The sequence below is a fragment of the Heteronotia binoei genome, chromosome 1 (genome assembly GCF_032191835.1).
Source record: "Heteronotia binoei isolate CCM8104 ecotype False Entrance Well chromosome 1, APGP_CSIRO_Hbin_v1, whole genome shotgun sequence".
Taxonomy (NCBI): Eukaryota; Metazoa; Chordata; class Lepidosauria; order Squamata; family Gekkonidae; genus Heteronotia; species Heteronotia binoei.
Genome location: NC_083223.1, coordinates 15,751,500 through 15,772,118, shown reverse-complemented (window position 1 = coordinate 15,772,118; position 20,619 = coordinate 15,751,500). Strand labels below are relative to the sequence as shown.

The 20,619-nt window shown below is 46.5% G+C and overlaps 1 protein-coding gene across 2 annotated transcripts in view; it reads left to right on the top strand.

Moving 5' to 3' along the window:
- Positions 1–20,619, top strand: part of CLIC5 (chloride intracellular channel 5) — a 165,784-nt gene that overhangs the window by 54,335 nt on the left and 90,830 nt on the right. Inside the window, exon 1 of one of the 2 annotated variants that reach the window (XM_060231251.1) lies at positions 9,886–9,973. The exons of the other annotated variant lie outside the window; for it this stretch is intronic. Within the exon in view, the coding sequence (XP_060087234.1) occupies positions 9,911–9,973 (63 nt within the window). The 5' untranslated portion in view covers positions 9,886–9,910. Of the gene's footprint in view, positions 1–9,885; positions 9,974–20,619 lie in introns of those variants that run through there. 2 annotated transcript variants of the gene reach the window in all.

Sequence of the window (20,619 nt, the reverse complement as noted above, 5' to 3'; positions counted from 1 at the left end):
GTATATATTGCTCTTGTCATTTTTATAAATTGTTCTCCTAAATTAATTTTTTCCATTACCGCAAACATAAAGTCCCAATTTAAGTTGTCAAAGGCTTTCTCTGCGTCAACAAAAAATAAGGCCACTTCTTTTTCCGGGTGCTTTTCATAGTATTCCACGACATTAATAACCGATCTTACATTGTCCCTTATTTGTCTTTTAGGAAGAAATCCCGCTTGGTCTTTGTTTATAAAGTTGGTCAGGTATTGTTTCAGTCGCTCTGCTAAGATTCTTGTATAGATCTTATAGTCATTATTCAACAATGAGATTGGTCTATAATTTTTCACGTTTGTGCTATCTTTATCTTCCTTAGGAATCAAAGAGATTACAGCTTCCCTCCAGGTCTTTGGGATTTTCCCTTCTTCTCTTATCGTGTTTAACAACTTCAGCAGTTTGGGTGTTAATTCATCCTTAAGAGATTTGTAAAATTTTGATGTAAATCCATCTGGCCCTGGAGCTTTACCCTCTTGCATTGCTTTTATTGCTGCTTCTATTTCAATTTTCTCTATTGGGTCATTTAATATCTTTTTCATATATTCCGTCAAAGGTGCCACCTGGATGTTTCGTAGATACTCTTCCACTTTTTCTTTACTTACGTTCACACCCTTGAATAAATTTGCATAGTATTTAAAGAATTCTCTTTTAATTCCTTCTTGATCCACTACTGTTTTCCCATTTGCCATGATTTTATTTATAGTCTTATTTTCTTTCTTTCTTTTTAATTGCCAGGCCAGGTATTTACCTTTCAAACGATTTCTGTTTCAAATTTTTTAAATTCCATTCTAGTTCTTTATTCAGCAAATGTTTAACTTGGGATTGTAATATCGTAATTTCTTTTATTAATTTTTTCTTCCCTGGTCTTTTTTTAAAGTCCTTTTCTTTTTTATTTATTTCATTTTGCAGTGCTGACAGCCTTTCTTCTCTTGCTCTTTTGTCTTTATTATTCAATGTAATTAATATACCCCTCATTACTGCTTTATAAGTGTCCCATACTGTTTGATACTCCATATCATCCGTTTCATTTATTTGGAAGAATGCTGCAGTCTCCTTTTCTAAAAATGACACAGTGTCTTTATTTTGTAGTAAATCCTCATTAATTCTCCATCTTCTTGATTTTCTTTGCAATTTTGTGGACCAGCATATTGGATTATGGTCCGCCCAAACCTTTGGAAGAATCTCAATTTTTTTTGTTATGAGGCCCAAGCCTTGGGAACCCCACAACATGTCAATTCTGGAAAAAGAATTATGCCTTGCTGAGAAAAATGTATAATCTCTTACCTCAGGGTTGAACTTTCTCCAAATGTCTTCTAGATTTTCCTGTTTAATCAACTCAAAGAAAGAATTGGGCAGCTTCCCTTCTTTATCATTCTTCTTTGGACTTGATCTGTCAAGGTTATTTTGTATTGTCCCATTAAAATCGCCCATCATCAATACCTGGTCATAGGTCTCTTCGTCCATTTGTCGATTTATGTCTTTAAAGAATTTGTCTTTCGCTCCATTGGGTGCATAAAGTCCTAGTAGTAACGTTTTTTTCGCCTCTATCGTCACCTCAACAGCAATATATCTTCCTTCTTTATCTTTAAAGATTAATTTTGGGTCAAGTTGTTCTTTAATGTAAAAAACCACCCCTCTTTTCTTTTGCTCTGCTAGTGAAAAAAATTCCAACCCCAAATTTCTATTCCACAAAAATTTACTGTCTTTGCGTTGTATATGAACTTCCTGTAAACAAATTATATTACATTTTTGCTTTTTAATCCAATGAAATGTTCTCCTTCTTTTCTGTGGTGAATTTAGTCCATTTATATTCCAAGATAGTAATCTGTACTCCATTATGATGTTGGTTCTTTATTTTCTTCAAAAAAGCTATGCATCTCTTGTTCGCATCTTATTGTAATCCTTTTGCCATTTTGTTCAAATCCAAGACCCTCTGGTATTATCCATCTATATCTTGTGCCCTCTGCACGCAACTGATCGGTTAGCTTCTTGTACTTTTTCCTATCGCTGATCACTTCTCTTGGTAGCTCTTTCATTATTTTAACTCTGCTCCCTTCTATTGCCCAGGCTTTTTGGTACCCTTTCCTCAAGATTTTCTCTGCCACCTCTTTTGATCTTAATCTTATGACGATGTCTCTTGGCAGGCCTTTATTTTTCGCATAAACTGGGTTGACTCTATAGGCACCCTCCAACATACTCTTAAATCTGTCAGGGTCTTCTTCTATGTACTCAGTGATGATATCCACCATATAGCCTTTTAAATCTGTCTCTTCTTTTTCAGGTACCCCTCTTAGACGCACTTGTGACTCCAGCAACTTACAGTCGTGTATTATGACCTTTTCTTGGATTTTTAGCAAGGCAGAGGCCTGTATATCCACTTTCATCTCTACCTCTTTCACTTTATTTTGAGTCTCTTCCTTAAAACTCTCTATCTCCTTCCTAAGGTCTCCAACTTCTTTTTTAATATCTTTTTTTATTGCCAAATGCAATTTGTCCATAGCTTTTAACATTTTTGCCTCCAGAGCGTCAAATTGAGACTGCATCTTGTCAAATGATTGGGCCCTTGCACGTGTTATTCTTTCTACTGACATATAAAAAAATCACCAAACCTTAAAAAAATCCCCACATAAAGTTTGGCATCCAATCCAATAGCTTAGAGCCAGTTCTTTCAGATGAGACTAGTTTCGTTTTTCTCCCTTCTTCCTGAGCAAAGATATTGAATTTTAACAATTTTGGCAGTTTTTCTCCCTTTTAAAATGGCAATCGTTATTTCTCTATGGTACAGTTCCAGCCTAGAGAGGTCTCTCTTCGTCTTTCTTGGTCTGAATCTTGGACTCAATTCCTTCCTAGTTCAAAGGTCGGATGTCACAGCTCTTGTTATCCTTATAGGCTCTGATTTATTGTCCAGCCCCTTTTAGTTTCACTTCCTGTCACAGCTTAGACTGATCTCGTGTCTAATCTCGCAGTTTTTTGAGCTGCATGAAGAAACCGCAACCACAAAAATCCAAAACAATATGTCTTTACTCCAGATATCTTTGAAGGCAATTATTTTTACGGCGTTCAATTTTCACAAGCTGAATTCTTCCTACTATGCCCCCACTCAGCTCAGTTCATTCAAGGTTCTGCAGTTTATGGGCATATATACACGGCAACTCTCTTTTCTTTCTTCTGCGTCACCAGCCTCCGACTGCCAATTTTCACTCTTATCTTGAAGGTTTTTTTTTATTTTTTGCTGTTGTTCACTTCCAAAGCCACAGAGCTCAGCTTAACAAGGTAAAAGTTTTTTTTTTTCCATTCAATTATGCTTTGCCTTCGTCTGTTGTTAATCCACTCAGTGTTTAAACTATATTCAAAGTCTCTCAGAGTGAAGATAAGAATGATAAGTGTACCTTTTAGATGTTCTCAACTCCCTCGGCTGTTATTTTCTTGCAATTAAAATCAGTCCTTCTAGAGTGCTTGGATTCCGACAGCCTTAAGTGACCGAAGTCACTTTAGAGTCACTGCAGACGATGGTTGACAAATTCCATTGCCGGACATCAAGAAATGAAGGAGTCAGCTTCCTGACTCTTCCAGTTCGATATCAACAGCATTAAAGGAAGATAAGTCGTCTTGGGTTAACCCTTACCTAGGGTTAATGAGCATAGACCTTATCAGGGGTCTTTAATACCCTGAACAGTGACAATAAAATCCCCCTCTGTTAGGGAGCTGCAGACTGTCTTCCAGCCAAACAGGAAGTCGAACTTGGTTCTTTTACAATAAAGAACACCCCTTCCTGTCTTAAAGCGACAACCTTCATGTGCACTTTACTTCTAAAGCAGCCCTCCCCCCTTTTTTTTGCTATGCAAAGCTTGCTCTAGCTGGGTGTCCCTTGTTTGGGGCAACAAAGAACCCCAATTCAGCTCAGTCCCCATCTGACAATTGCTTGCCCTCTCTCGCAAAGCATACGTGTATTTTTAGCGAATGGGAGTAAGCAGGCCTCAGATTCAGCGGGAGCTCACAGGAGCACAGCTCCTGAACCTTTCTGAGAGTCCCGCCTCCTCCTTCTGAGAGTTTCACCTCCTTGTCCATTGAATAGTAGGTGCAGCTGCGTAACATATGAACATAAGAGAAGCCATGTTAGATCAGGCCAATGGCCCATCCAGTCCAACACTCTGTGCCACACTGTGGCATTTTTTGTGTGTGGCTAATAGCCACTGATGGACCTCTGCTCCATATTTTTATCTAAACCCCTCTTGAAGGTGGCTATGCTTGTGGCCACCACCACCTCCTGTGGCAGTGAATTCCACATGTTAATCACCGTTTGGGTGAAGAAGTACTTCCTTTTATCCGTTTTAACCTGTCTGCTCAGCAATTTCATCGAATGCCCACGAGTTCTTGTATTGTGAGAAAGGGAGAAAAGTACTTCTTTCTCTACTTTCTCCATCCCATGCATCATCTTGTAAACCTCTATCATGTCACCCCGCAGTCGACGTTTCTCCAAGCTAAAGAGTCCCAAGCGTTTCAACCTTTCTTCATAGGGAAAGTGCTCCAGCCCTTTAATCATTCTAGTTGCCCTTCTCTGGACTTTCTCCAATGCTATAATATCCTTTTTGAGGTGCGGCGACCAGAACTGCACACAGTACTCCAAATGAGACCGCACGATCCCTGGATGAGCTCCACCACCCATTTTCCTACAAAATGACCCCTGGGAGTAAGTGATTCTACACCAAATTACTTCCTCACATTTACCTATTTTTGTCAGTTTTATTTTTAGACCAGAAAATTCCCATGACTCCATGGCACGGATAGGTTTATACAGGACCAGCCCCGAGGGCTTTCGTTTCCTAGGTGATGCTACAATGCAAATAATCAGTTGTTCCCTTATTTAAATAATGTTTGCTCTTCAGCCCTCTCCATTTGTTAAAGAAATTTTGCTGCTCCCGTTCTGGAAATACTTCTTGTTTGTCTGCAAACATACTTAGGAAATGGATATTTGGATTTGTGAAAGAGTTTGTGCGTGTGAAGAGCCGTCAGGTTGCAACCAAGTTATGACGAGCGACCCCAGTGAGAAGCAGAGGTGCGTGGCCATGGCCTTCCTCTGCAGAGCCTTCCTTGGTGGTCTCCATCCCAAGACTTAAGAGAGACCCCAGCGAGGGGACTTCCACAATCACCACCAGGACAAGAGCCTTTTCGGTGGCAGCCCCTGCCCTTTGGAATACTCTTCCTGAAAACATCAGGGCTCTGCGGGATTTGCCACAATTCCGCAGGGCCTGCAAAATAGAACTGTTTAAACAGGCTTTTAACACCTAATGGAGGCGTCCAGTATTTCACCACCCCACAGCATTAATATCTTCATCCGACCCAAATAGAAACTCAATGCACTCAATAACACCCAGGCCTCGGATTCAGCGGGAGCTCACAGCTCCTGAACCTTTCTGAGGGTTCCCCCTCCTCCTTTCCACCTTGTCCATTGAATAGTAGGTGCAGCTGCATAACAATCCCTGACTGAGCTCCACCACCTATTTTTCTACAAAACGACCCTTGATAACACCTAATAGCATAACTGCAAAGAGTGCTAATTAAGAAGTAATAACAATGCCATCTAGGGATTAAGATTATATGTGTCTGAGACGTTTTAATAATTTATTGTAATTTTACTGTGATAATGTAATTTCATGCCTTTTTAATAGATGTTAGCTGCCCTGAGCCTGTCAGGGGAGGGCGGGAAATAAATGAATGAATGAATGAATGAATGAATGAATGAATGAATGAATGAAAAGTGAGAAGCAGAGGTGGTTGGCCATGGCCTTCCTCTTCAGAGCCTTCCTCGGTGGCCTTCAGTCCAAGTGCCAACTGAATGGCGTCTCCAGCGAGAGCTTTTCACGGCGTGTGAGGTGGTTGGCCATGGCCTTCTTTTGCAGAATCTTCCTTGGTGGTCTTCCTTCCAAGTATCGATCCTGCTTAGCTTCCAAGATTGGGCTATACCCAGGGTCGGTCCTAAACTGCATCCTAGGCAAGGCTAACTTTTGTTGGGCCCCCCCCCACTGAAAATGTCACCAAGTCATGTGATTATGTGCCCCCAGAAGGTCGGCACCCTAGGCAATAACCTAGTTTGCCTAGCAGCGGGGCCACACCTGGATACCAGGCTGCCTTCCCTCCCATGAAAGAGTTTAGGATGCTAAACTCCAGGTGCGTGAAAAAACAAACAAAACACCAACGCCCATGTTAATGCAATGCCAATCTCTGGGTACGCCCCAGTATTGCCATTCATATTACTTATAGAAGTTTACCATAACATTGTATATATATATACGAACATTTGAAGCTGCCTTATACTGAATCAGACCCTCGGTCCATCAAAGGCAGTCTTGTCTACTCAGACTGGCAGCGGCTCTCCAGGGTCTCAAGCTGAGGTTTTTCACGCCTATTTGCCTGGACCCTTTTTAGGGGATTGAACCTGGGACCTTCTGCTTACCAAACAGATGCTCTACCACTGAGCCACCGTCCCTCCCCTAATTCAATTTGTTATTGAACTCAATGTCCACACAATACCATTTACACGGTTTAGGTTCACAATAACACACACAGTCCTAGGCCGCGCGGCACCATAAATCATACTTTCCACACTCTCAAGCCCACTCTGTGGAAGAATTTGCCCTTTATATTTACAGCGGGTTCAGCTACTCCCTGCAGAGTCAGCGACTTGACACGGTTTTCTGGAACTCAAGAAGTTACACCTTTGAGAGCCTCTTCATACATCTGGAACCTCTGCTTTGGAAGTGTCTAAAAGCAGACCTTAACAATAATACAGACTCTGCCAGTGTGTGGTCCAGTGCAACTCAATAGGCCTGGTAGGTCGCTGCTTAGGGTGCCACCTAGCCACTGGGGCGCGGGGGCAGGTGCCCTTTCCCCTTGCCGCTTGTGCTCGCGTCAGAGGTGCTCAGAGCAGCTCCAAACGCCTCCAAGGCAAACGAGTGTACTGGCTGTCCTCTCCTGCTCAGCCTCTTCCGCTGAGCAGGGGTGGCGGGGCAGCACGTGCCCCTTGCTTGGGAAAACCCTGGCGCCGAAGCTGCGTCCCTCTATTACAGGGGCGGTCACACTTGCTTAACGTAAGAGCCGTATAAAATCAATCTGTCAGATGTCAGAGAGCCACAAGACATGAACATGTTTGAGAGCCAAAAGACAAGAAGGAAGGAAGGAAGGAAGGAAGGAAGGAAGGAAGGAAGGAAGGAAGGAAAATCACATTGAAATTGGAACTATTATTAATTGCAATGCCCTTGTGTGCGCGGGGATGAGCATGATGAATTCCCTGCCACTGAAGTTATCAGGAGAGACCAGTCTTAGAAATTATTAATATGCGGAACTGGCTGTCCACCTGTGCAAACAAAATAAGAACCATGTTGCTCCCACATTCTTAACAGTTATTCTAGCACAGCGCAGGGCATGTACATGGTCAGTTCCATTGTCAGAGGGTGTGATCACATGAGCAATTTGGCCCGACACAGCCATTCCTCCCCCTCCCTGGATTAAATGTGTGCAATCACACTCGCACATCTGGCCCCTGTGCCCCACTCGTCCTTGCCCCATGTTATGATGACTCCCAAACGGAAAGCACTTCCCTGGAAAGTGCTTCCATAGCTGGTTTCCAGGCGTCTGATTGCCCTGGTGCACCATGGAAACGCATGAGCGGCAGGGCCTTTTTTGTAGAAAAAGCCCAGCAGGAACTCATTTTCATATTAGGCCAAACCCCCTGACATCACCATTGTTTAGCATAAGGCATTTTGGTAGGAAAAGCCCAGCATAAGCTCATTTGCATATTAGGCCACACCCCCGACATCACCATTGTTCAGCATAAGGCATTTTGGTAGGAAAAGCCCAGCATAAGCTCATTTGCATATTAGGCCACACCCCTGACATCACCATTGTTTAGCATAAGGCATTTTGGTAGGAAAAGCCCAGCATAAGCTCATTTGCATATTAGGCCACACCCCTGACATCACCATTGTTTAGCATAGGGCATTTTGGTAGGAAAAGCCCAGCAGAAGCTCATTTGCATATTAGGCCACACCCCTGACATAACAATTGTTTAGCATAGGGCATTTTGGTAGGAAAAGCCCACAGAAACTCATTTGCATATTAGGCCACACCCCCTGACATCACAATTGTTTAGCATAGGGCATTGGGGTAGGAAAAGCCCACAGAAACTCATTTGCATATTAGGCCACACCCCCTGACATCACAATTGTTTGGCATAGGGCATTTTGGTAGAAAAAGCCCAGCAGAAGCTCATTTGCATATTAGGCCACACCCCCTGGTGCCAAGCCAACTGGAACCGCGTTCATACGCATTTCTGCCACGGCCCCAGCAGCCCTCATTAACTCCTGGAGAAGCCCACACCACCCTTTCTCCACTTCTTATGTGATTTTGGACAGCGGGTGACTTGCTGGCCTTTTGACTGGGGCGGAGGGGCGGCCAAGAAGAGTCCCATGTGAGTGAGGCCTCCCTCACCCAGGGCTCTCCTTTCTTGTGTCGGTTGCTTTTGGCTGGGGGGGCATATGCTAATGAGCTCCACCACCTATTTTTCTACAAAACGAGCCCTCCTAATTGTAATCACTGAATTACCATCATTTCTCAGGCAAGGATGGAGGCTTCTTATCTTTCGGAGTTGGCAGAAACATTCAGCATTTGAAGGAGCCTCCAGCCTTTTGCCGGTTCCGCTGATGTGCACCAAACAGAATCCAGTAACCTTTTGAGCATTCAAGAAAGCTTTCCAAGGGAAAGTTCCAGCACTCTTTTGCAAGAACTCTCAAAGGCAGGCTGAGAAGGAAGTGGGGCTGCCAATCCCCAGGTGGGGGCAGGGGATCCCCTGCTTTGGAGCCCCCCTCCCCACTTCAGGGTCATCTGAAAGGGAGGAGGAGGGAAATGTCTGCTGGGCGCTTCATTATTCCCTATGGAGACCGATTCCCTTAGGGTATGATGGAAAATTGATCTCCGGGTATCTGGGGCTCTGGGGGGCTGCATTTTGAGGTAGAGGCACCAAAGTTTCAGCATAGCATCTGGTGCCTCTCCTCAAAACACCCTCCAAGTTTCAAAAAGATTGGACCGGGGGATCCAATTCTAGGAGCCCCAAAAGAAGGTGCCCCCGTCCTCCATTACCTCCAAATGGAGGGAAGGCATTGAAAAGGTGTGCAGTCCCTTTAAATGTGGTGGCCAGAACTCCCTTTGGAGTTCAGTTATGCTTGTCACAACCTTGCTCCTGGCTCCACCCCCAAGTCTCCTGGCTCCACCCCCAAAGTCCCCAGATATTTCCTGAACTGGACTTGGCAACCGTAGCTGTTTTGTAACAGCTCCGAAAGGCGGGCGGAGGAGGAGGAAGCGTGAAAGAGGAGGGAAAGACAGATTGCCCTGGGAGGTGGAAAAGAAACCAGAGTCCTGCTCCCCTGCTCTGGGTACCAAAGAGCTATCTCCTCCTCTGTGACTTAACCCCACCCTCTTCTCTTCGACTGGGCTATTTTGGGCTGGCAGCGTGATCCAGGACTCTCTCTGACAGCCCAGCGCTCTGAAACAGAACACAACACTGGCTTGCACTTGTTGCTCCGGCGAGCAGTTTGGAAACAGTTTTCTCCCTCGCTTTGCTCCTTTTTATTTCCCGTCACTCTCCTTCCCCTCCATCGACTGCTTTAAAAAGGAGGACATTAATTCCTTTTCCAGCGGTGAGGAATTTCCAGAACAACAGAGGGATGGTTTGAAGGAGGGCGATACAAAGGTTTCGCAGGCACCTTTTATGAAAGCAAGCGTCCGTCGTTTGTCGAGCCAGGATCTTTGCTGTTGCTTTTGCGGTGCAAGGAGAACACCTTCCGGCTTGCGTGTGTGTGTGTTTGTGTGAGACGGGCCAACGATGACAGACGCCTCTCCTGCGAACGGAGAAGAAAAGGATCCTGACATCGAGCTCTTTGTCAAGGTAGGCGAGAGACTGAAGTGGCTCTAACTCTCTCATCAGCTGGGCTCATGTCGAATATGCTGGTTGGCTCCCTTTGGCAGCTCTGCGTTGGTCGCGCAAACCTTTCCGTTTCTGCGCCACGGCTGCTCCTAGGAAAGGGAGCTGGGCACGATGCGATAGCATTGCCAATTAGGGAAGTGTTCCTTCTCATGCGCTTGTGTTCCTCGTCTGCTTTCCTGTCTGAGTCTTTTACAGCAGTGGTCCCCAACCTTTTTGGCACAGCATATTATTGGAACTGTCCGGGGCAGTGATGCGCTGTATTCTTGGTGCTTGGGGGGGGGGGGCAAAGTGGAAGGGCTTCTAGCCCCACTTGTGAACCTCCTTTTTTTTTTGGCCACTGTGTGACACAGAGTGTTGGACTGGATGGGCCACTGGCCTGATCCAACATGGCTTCTCTTATGTTCTTATGTGACACAGAGTGTTGGACTGGATGGGCCACTGGCCTGATCCAACATGGCTTCTCTTATGTTCTTATGTGACACAGAGTGTTGGACTGGATGGGCCATTGGCCTGATCCAACATGGCTTCTCTTATGTTCTTATGTGACACAGAGTGTTGGACTGGATGGGCCATTGGCCTGATCCAACACAGCATCTCTTATGTTCTTATGGCACCAGGGACCGGTTTTGTGGAAGACAACTTTTCCACTGTGTGTGGGTGTGTGTGTGTGTGTGCTTAATGCTTTCGGGATGATACAATTGTGCGCTTTATTTTGGTGTGGTGGTTAAGTGTGCGGACTCTTATCTGGGAGAACCAGGTTTGACTCCCCACTCCTCCACTTACAGCTGCTGGAATGGCCTTGGGTCAGCCATAGCTCTCGCAGAGCTGTCCTTGAAAGTGCAGCTGCTGGGAGAGCTCTCTCAGCCTCACCCACCTCACAGGGTGTCTGTTGTGGAGGGAGAAAGATAAAAGGAGATTGTGAGCCGCTCTGCGATTCAGAGTGGAGGGCAGGATATACATCCAATGTTGTCTTATTATTATTACTACATTGTAATATATAATGAAATATTTATATAACTCTTGGCCTGGTTGCTAACAGGCCACGGACCAGTACCGGTCCACGAACTGGGGGTTGGAGACCCCTGCTGTACAGAGAAGAGAAAGCCAATCTCTGAGAAGGTTGAAAAAGACAGTCGGGGGTGTGTGTGTGTGTGTGTGTCATATCCCCGAGCATGCATGTTACTTGATTGATCGATTCAAGTGATAACAGGAACTCAAATGGATAAACTGGCTTCCCTGGATAGCATTAGGCTGGATCCCAAGAGAGCATTCCACAAACGGCAACACTTTCTCCCATCACAATGAGCCTTATCCTGACCCAAGAGAGTGGGGAAACGCTGCTGTCGGTCCAGCGTGTTCATGGGATGTAGCCTGTTGCGTTAGGGGTGCTGTGAGACGCACCGGAAGCTTTTTTTGTGTGGTAGCAGTGAGACGTTCTGTTCACAACGGTTGCCGTAATTGCGCGGCGGAACGTTCACGTGGGGGTCGGCGACTTTATTCTTGGTTTTAGCCGGAGATGCTTTAACGATTGTGGAAAGCCGCTTTCAACCACAAGGAAAGGTGGGATGTCAATGTTTAAAGAAATAAGTAAGAAATGAATCTGTAGATCGGCTCACAGGTGGGTCCCCAGCTTGCTGAGGGGAAAGTGTAGATGACTGGGGAAGGCAATGGCAAACCACCCCTCCCCTAGGCAAGCGCCCAGTTTGCCTAGTGGGCAAGCCAGCCCTGATTCCCTTCATCCGACACTCCCCCTTGTCAGGGACGGAGCTTTGTCTCTTGAAAGCTTACACCCCCAAAATCTCCTAAGGTGCTCCTGGACCTTAGCTGCTCTAAAAGGTCAAGGTAGTCCCCTGTGGAAGCACCAGTCATTTCCAATTCTGGGGTGACGTCGCATTATGACGTTTTCACTGCAGGTTAAGGAACTCTTGGAGATTTGGAGGGGGGGGGTTGAGTTTGGGGGGTGGCCTGGGGAGGAATAGCTCTATGGAATCCACCCTGTAAAGCATCCATTTTTCTCTGGGGGAACTGATCTCTGTTGTCTGGAGTTGTAATTCTGGGAGCGCTCCAGATTCCACCTGGGGGTTGGCATCTCGATGGCATGGTCCAGCCTGCTCTTGGAAGCTAAGCAGGTCTGTACTTGGAGGGTCTTTTGAGGAGAGGTGCCAGATGCAATTTCGATGAAATTGCTGAGCAGCCAGGTTAAAACGGATAAAAGGAAGTACTTCTTCACCCAAAGGGTGATTAACATGTGGAATTCACTGCCACAGGAGGTGGCGGCGGCCACAAGCATAGCCACCTTCAAGAGGGGTTTGGATAAAAATATGCAGAGGTCCATCAGTGGCTATTAGCCACAGTGTGTGTGTATGTATAAAATTTTTTGCCACTGTGTGACACAGAGTGTTGGACTGGATGGGCCATTGGCCTGATCCAACATGGCTTCTCTTCTGTTCTTATGTGACACAGAGTGTTGGACTGGATGGGCCGTTGGCCTGATCCAACATGGCTTCTCTTATGTTCTTATGTTCTTATGCTGAACGTTTGGTGCCTCTACCTAAAAAAATAGCCCCCCCCGAGCCCCAGATACCCATGGATCAATTTTCCATTGTACCCTATGGGAATCAGTCTCCATAAGGAATAATGGAGTGCCCAGCAGACATTCCCCCCCCCCCCCGCTTTCTGATGACCCTGAAGTGGGGAGAGAGCCTCCAAACCAGGGGATCCACCTGGGGATTGGCAACCCTACTGCTATTGGATTTGAGTGAAGAGAACCGCTATCAAGCCCTGCCTTGAACATATGAAGCTGCCTTCTACTGAATCAGACCCTCGGTCCATCCAAGTCGGTATTGTCTACTCAGACTGGCAGCGGCTCTCCAAGGTCTCAAACTGAGGTTTTTCATGCCTACTTGCCTGGAGCCTTTTTAGTTGGAGATGCCGGGGATTGAACCTGGGACCTTCTGCTTACCAAGCAGGTGCTCTACCACTGAGCCACCGTCCCTCCCCTGCTCTCCAGGGTCTAAAGCTGAGGTTTTTCATGCCTACTTGCCTGGAGCCTTTTTAGTTGGAGATGCCGGGGATTGAACCTGGGACCTTCTGCTTACCAAGCAGATGCTCTACCACTGAGCCACCGTCTCTCTCTTATAATGGCCCTTCCTCCTTTCTGAAAAGCTCAGTGGGCACCAGTTGGGGAAGGCTGGTCTGTGACAGATTTTACATTGTCTTCCAGTAGAGGTACTAGTTCTCACTTGAGCTCAGTTAAGAAGAAGACTGCAGACTGCAGATTTATACCCCGCCCTTCTCTCTGAATCAGAGACTCAGAGCGGCTTCCAATCTCCTATATATCCTCCCCCCACAACAGACACCCTGTGAGGCGGGTGGGGCTGGGAGGTCTCTCACAGCAGCTGCCCTTTCAAAGGCAACTCCTGCAATAACTATGGCTGACCCAAGGCCGTTCCAGCAGGTGCAAGTGGAGGAGTGAGGAATCAAACCCAGTTCTCCAAGATAAGAGTCCACACACTTAACCACTACACCAAACTGACTCTCACAGTTAGCACAGTGATATGTGAACTGATGAATCGTACAAAAGATCCACTACCTCAGACTGAATGGAAAGAGTATTCCATGTTTGGGAGCAATCAAGAGGCAGAGTAGGGTTGCCAGGTCTGGGTTGTAAAATACTGGGAGACTCAGCATGGTACAATGCCATAGAGTCTACCCTCTAAAATAGCCATTTTCTCCAGGAGGGCTGATCTCTGCCGTCTGGAGATCAGTAGTAAAAACGGGAGGTCTCCAGTCCCCACCTGGAGGCTGGCAACCCTAAGAGAAGTCCAGGTATGAAGAAGAAGAAGACTGCAGATTTATATCCCTCTCTTCTCTCAGAATCAGAGCGGCTCACAATCTCCTATATCTTCTCCCTCCACAACAGACACCCCGTGAGGTCGGTGGGGCCGAGAGGGCTCTTACAGCAGCTGCCCTTTCAAGGCCAACTCTGCGAGAGCTATGACTGACCCAAGGCCATTCCAGCAGCTGCAAGCGGAGGCGTGGGGAATCAAACCTGGCTCTCCCAGATAAGAGTCTGCACACCAAACCGGCTGCTGTTGGAATGGAATGGTGCTGTGTGTTATAAGGAAATGAAGAACCGGGCTGTTCCAAATGCTGGTGTTTGAGGAGGGTGGAGCTACGTAACCAGGGCCTTTTTTTTGTAGAAAAAGCCCAGCAGGGACTTATTTGCATATTAGGCCACACCCCTGATGCCAAGCCAGCCGGAACTGCATTCACGCTTTTAAAAAGCACTGTACATAACTAAGAGAGCGGCTCCCTACTGCTGCCGTTAAGAAATGACAAGAGTCAAGAACATATTGGGTATTTATTCTGCGCTGTGTGTTTGAGTATAGCTATAATGGCCCTTCTGCTGGAAAAGCAAAGCCACTTTGCATGAATAGCCCCCTGATGGGGGAATACATTTAAGCTTTTTGTGTGAGCTTTGGCAAGCAGCATTCGAATACAGGGTGAATACAAAATCCCTGATTGTTTCTTATAATGATACAAAATGGAAGTCTGCAGGTAGCTGGCTGAAGAGGGGCGGGGGGATGCAAGCCATCAAGAAGAATGTTTCCAATATTGTGCTTTTAATGAAACAGAACTAGGGCACAAGTGTGGAGATATATGGAACCCTGCCAGGAACTAAGGACATGTATATATCTGTCAAGAAGCTGGCAGGTTCCATTGGGCAATGGTTGGGCTGTGTTTGGCTTGGTGGGTCACCAATTGTTTGTCTTGGTGGGTCACCAGTTGTTTGGCTTGGTGGGTCACCAATTGTGCAGTCTTTATAGATAACAAGAAAGGGGGGAGTTGTTTGCTGCTGATAATTCTCCTTGCTCAGTAGAGCCACACCTCCTCTCCAAATGACAGCGGTATGTATTTATTTGCTTTGCCTTTCTCCTGACACCATCAGCCCCCCCAAAGCAGATACCAGCAGCAAATACAATACAAAACAACCGTCCTGTTGAAATACATGCTTAGAACAGATACAACGGAGCCTGCATCTATCATCTTCACGGTCTGTTTTAAACGCCTTTGTTTGACAGCCTCATCAGAAGGCCCCACAGATAGCCCCCCAAGGGGGCTGTTCCACAGCAGTGGGACAGCAACAGAATAAGTCTAGGCCAGGGGTAGCCAAACTTGCTTAATTTAAGAGCCACATAGAATAGATGGCAGATGTTTGAGAGCCAAAAGACATGAACATCAGATGTCTGGGAGAAGGAAGGAAGGAAGACAGGGAGGGAGGGGGAGGAACAGAAAGCAACTTTAATTTTAAATGCATTCTCCAAGCTGCTGGCTGGCTTTTCTTGGAGAAGTGATTTAAAGAGAGATATGCCTTCTCCTAAGAGCCCCGTGGCGCAGAGTGGTAAAGCTGCAGTGCTGCAGTCCAAGCTCTGCTCACGACCTGAGTTCGATCCCGGCAGAAGCTGGGTTCAGGTAGCCAGCTCAAGGTTGACTCAGCCTTCCATCCTTCCGAGGTCGGTAAAATGAGTCCCCAGCTTGCTGGGGGGGGGGGGAGTGTAGATGTCTGGGGAAGGCAATGGCAAACCACCCCGTAAAAAGTCTGCCATGAAAATGTTGTGAAAGCAACGTCACCCCAGAGTCGGAAACGACTGGTGCTTGCACAGGGGACTACCTTGCCTTACTTATGCCTTCTCCTAGCTGGCTGATGGGGGCAGTGAGGGTTTCAATATGTGCGAAAGAGCCGCATGTGTCTCCCAAGCTGCTGTTCGGCCATCCCTGGTCTAGGCTGTAGCAGATTGTATTCTGGAGGGAAAAGGGAGGCTGCTACAATATCTGAGGTCCATACAAGTGTAGTAAAGACTCCTGCAAATAGCAGTACAATCATTTACTGCCGTTTCTGTAGCTATTGTAGTGAAATCTAGCAGTCAGATGATGTCACAGTTGCAGAAGTCTCAGCTTTCATTTCCTTAAAGCAAGCCTCTAGCCCTTTTCATTGCCTAACGGGGTTGCCAACATCCAGGTGGGGACTGGAGCTTTCTCAGAATTACAAAGGATCTCCAGACGACAGAATTCGTCCCCCCCCCCCCCCACCAGAGAAAATGGCAGTTTTGGAGGGCCAGCTTTATGGCGTCGCATCTTTGCTAAGCCCCCTCCCCAAACTCTGCCTCCCCCCCCCCCCAGCGTCACCCCCAAATCTCTGGGGATTTCCCAAGCTGGAGTTGGCAACCCCAGCTGATGAAAAGGGGAGACAGCACATTTCTCCTTTGTTTCCAAATTGCAACATGGAGCTTGTTGCCTACTCAGATCTTTGCGCTGTAAAGTTTAGAACAGAAGTGCAGGATCAGATTGCCTCTATTCAGCCCCACGGACAACAGTTGTCCGTCTGTAATATAAGCACATACTTATAGACAGTTAATCCTAATAAGAGCAGGTCACGTGCTTATGTGTGTGTGTGTGTGCGCGCTTTGAAGCATTATGGAAAGAGACTCTTTAATATTTAACTACTTCAAGAGAGTTGTTTCAGTTCAGTTTCTTTCTCAGACGTCAGTGGGAGAAAAGATTTCCAGTTGCTCACCTGGTGCAAGGAATTGTCCCTTAGCTCCCTGGGCCTTCCCTGTTCTCTTTGACCCCAGGCCCCAAGAAACAGGTAGAAGGTACTTCTGTTGGTGGGTAGGTCCCCTTGAGAGCTGGGGAGGTCCTCACTTTGACGGTGGAATAGATTAAGCAAGGGGCGTCAAATGTGCAGCTCATGGGCTGAATCAGGCCCCCGGAGGGCTCCTATCAAGTTCACAAGCAAGTCTGCTTCCTTCTCCCTTTCTCTTGCTTCCTTCTGACCAGGGGTCACTTTGTAGAAAAATAGGTGGTGGAGCTCATCTAGGGATTGTTATGCAGCTGCACCTTCTATTCAACGGACAAGGTGGGGAGGAGGAGGGGGGACCCTCAGAAAGGTTCAGGAGCTGTGCTCCTGTGAGCTCCTGCTGAATCTGAGGCCTACTTCTGACTCACAGGTTGCTTTGCCAGGATTTCGCAACTGCACAGAGGCTACAGAGCAAAGCCTCTATTTTCTCAATTGGCTGAGGCTCCTTTCTTGGTGAGGAAGGGGTGGATGGGGAGGGAGAGCTTGCTTTCATACTGACCACAGTATTGCAAGAGTGCTGATAATATAAGCATGTTTTATTTTTATTTTTTTTGGGGGGGGGGGGTTGAACAAAACATCTAATTATGTTTGTGTCCTTTATAAAGTTTATATCTACGCCACCTGACATTACATTCTATGACACATACAGCCCTGCCTAACGAGGAGTGTTTTTACATTCCAAAGTTTGATCCAGAGTTTTAGAGTCTTCAAATCGCCTGCCACTGTTCTGCTTTAATTATTTTCCTTTTAAATTGGTGGATTTGCTGCTCTCATTTTGAGTAGCCAAACTACTATATTTCCTGCTGAAAGCATTTCAATTTGCGGGGGTGTGTTTGTGTGTGGGTGTGTGTGTCTCTGATCAGAGGGCAGACGGAATACCAGTGCTTAGTTAAATGTATACGATTGCTTGGAAATCGTGTCAACACTGCAAAAGCAATGCAAATTTAAATTACAAGATGAGGCAAGCAATGATATGTAAAAATTTCAAGCGCTGTCAGTTCTCATGCAAATTACTGCCCCTTGTGGTGGCTTTTGGAGGAGTCTTTTAAAATGCATGACAACTTCTACAATACAAGTTTGAAACGCCTGTAGAGAAATGACCGAATCAAAACTAGTTTTGAGAAAAACGTTGCAGCAGCAGCGCCAGAACTCATCTCACCGAAACAAATATAGATGCTTCGGGCAGCAACGATGCAAAACAGTTGTGAGAACGTTAGGTAATGTAAAAGGTGAGTTTCCAATGCGGTGATAGTCACAAACTGTCAGTGTAAAAACACCTACAGAGTGCTCATTTATGTCAGATCCGGCCCTCATAATAAAGGAGTTCTACTCCGCTGGATTAAGCAGTTGTGACTGCAGTCAAAGCAATGGTCCTTCTCAGTCAGCACACAGGGGATACCCTGCCTTTCTCCCCTATGGGGACCCAAAGCAGCGTGCACATTTCTCCTCTCCTCCATTTTATCCTTACAACACCCCTGTGAGGTAGGTTCAGCAGAGAGTGTGTGACTGGCCCACAGTCACCCAGCAAGCTTCCATGGCCGAGTGGTGATCTGAACTTGCATCTCCCAGATCCTGCATTCTGACCACCAGGGCCAACTTATCTGCTAGGCACAGGTGGCACAGCGCCAGGGCCCAGAATAATTTTAGGGTAGGGTTGCCAGCCTCCAGGTGGGGCCTGGAGATCTCCTTCTTTTACAACTGATCTCCAGCTGGCAGAGACCAGCTGCCCTGGGGAAAATTTAAAGCCAAAAATCACCGGAGTAGCAATAACACTTTTACACAATAAATGTATATGCAATCTACATTTATCAAAATACATGTGTAGCAATAGTCATCTTAAGTGACTTGTTACCCACTCATAATACTTAATTCAACAAACGCTCATAATACATGATTCAACCAACGTGAATGGAAAAAGTGGGAAAAGAGTATCATGTGTTATGAGCATTTGTTGAATTAAGTATTATGAGTGGCTCAGGTAGCCGGCTCGAGGTTGACTCAGCCTTCCATCCTTTCGAGGTTGGTAAAATGAGGACCCAGCTTCCTGGGGGGGAAAGTGTAGATGATTGGGGGAGGCAATGGCAAACCACCCCCTAAAAAGTCTGCCGTGAAAACTTTGTGAAAGTAACGTCACCCCAGAGTCGGAAACGAGTGGTGCTTGCACGGGGGACTGCCTTTACCTTTTTAACAGGTTACTTATGATGATTACTGCTACGCATGTATTTTGATAAATGTAGATTGCATGTAAACTTATTGTGAGAAAGTGTTATTGCCATTCCAGTGATTTTGGGCTTTAAATATTCGCTTACACCGGGCCCTGAAGAAAATGTCTGTTTTGAAGGGTGAACTCTATGGGATTCTCCTATGCTGAGGCCCCTCCCCTCCCCAAATTCCGCCCTCTCCTGGCTCCACCCCCAAAGTCTCCAGGTATTTTCCAGCACAGAGCTGACAACCCTGTTTTAAGGGTCCACAAAAATGGTTTGATTTCTTTCGCAATCAGAAAGGGGGGGGGGAATAACTTTTAGAGTCAAAGAAAATGTTTCCCCCCCCCTCACTTCAGAAAAAAAAAATCAAACGTTTCAGGCCCCCCGGATTTTGCCTAAAACAGCAGAGAAATTAAATGTTGAAGTATTTAAAGTTATATCAAAATAATTTTTAATACTGGTGTAATTATGGTGAGAGGGGCCCGTGAAGGCAAAAGCACCCAGGGCCCGCACGAGTCATAAAGCAGATCTGCTGACCACTCTATGAAAATGGCCTAACTTTGCTTTTTGATCCCTTCAACCGCGGGAGCAAAGACCTGGAAGGGTCTGCCTGCAGTAGCTTCTTCCGCCTCCCTTTTCTGTCCTGATGTTTCCTGAATCAAGATCTGCTGTGAATCCCACCTGCTCTGTCTTTTGTCCTACCCGTTTTTGTCAGCTCTCCCGATCATATTTGAATGCCCGTCTCCTAGCTGTGCTGCTAACGTTACTGCAAAGATCCTGAGAAAGCAACCTCCTGCTCTTATGGCCACGAGTTCTACCTCTCTGGTCCTTGTGGGGGAGCAAGAGCTGGATCCTTTCTGTCAGGCCTCAGATTCAGCAGGAGCTCACAGGAGCGCAGCTCCTGAACCTTTCTGAGGGTTCCCCCTCTTCCTCCCCAGCTACCTACAGTAGGTGCAGCTTAGGGTTGCCAAGTCCAATTCAAGAAATATCTGGGGACTTTGGGGGTGGAGCCAGGAGACTTTGGGGGTGGAGCCAGGAGTCATTGGGGCGGAGCCAGGAACAAGGGTGTGACAAGCATAATTGAACTCCAAGGGAGTTCTGGTCATCACATTTAAAGGGACAGCACACCTTTTTAAATGTCTTTCTTCCATAGGAAATAATGAAGGATAGGGGCACCTTCTTTTGGGGCTCATAGAACTGGACCCCCTTGTCCAATCGTTTTGAAACTTGGAAGGTATTTTAGGGAGAGGCACTAGATACTATACTGAAAATTTGGTGCATCTACCTCAAAAAATAGCTCCCCCAGAGCCCCCAAAACCTCCAGATCAATTCCCCATTTTACCCTATGAGAAATATTCCACATAGGGAATAATGAAGACGTTTCCCTCTCCTCCACACACACACCCCTTCTCGCAAATCTGATGTAGGGGATTGGCTCTCTATTCACCAGCCAGCTTCTTCACAGTAACAAAGACCCAGACACAGACACAGAAAGTTGAAGCCTTTCACCATCTCCAAAAGGCACATGGTCCTTTGGGGTGGGGCAGGAAGCAGCCTGGGAAAGCTCCGGCTGCTGCAATGGAGCTGGGTGGGAAGGGGAGGGGCAAGGAGAAGCTGGTGCGATCCGAGGTGAGAAGGGAAGGGAGGGAGGAGGAGAAGCATCAGGGATCGGTGGGAAGGGGAGAGGAGAAGCTGCTGGGATCTAGGCTGCGTGGGAAGGGCCGCTATTCCCCCCGCTTCCTGGATTTTTGCCGAGTGGGGGG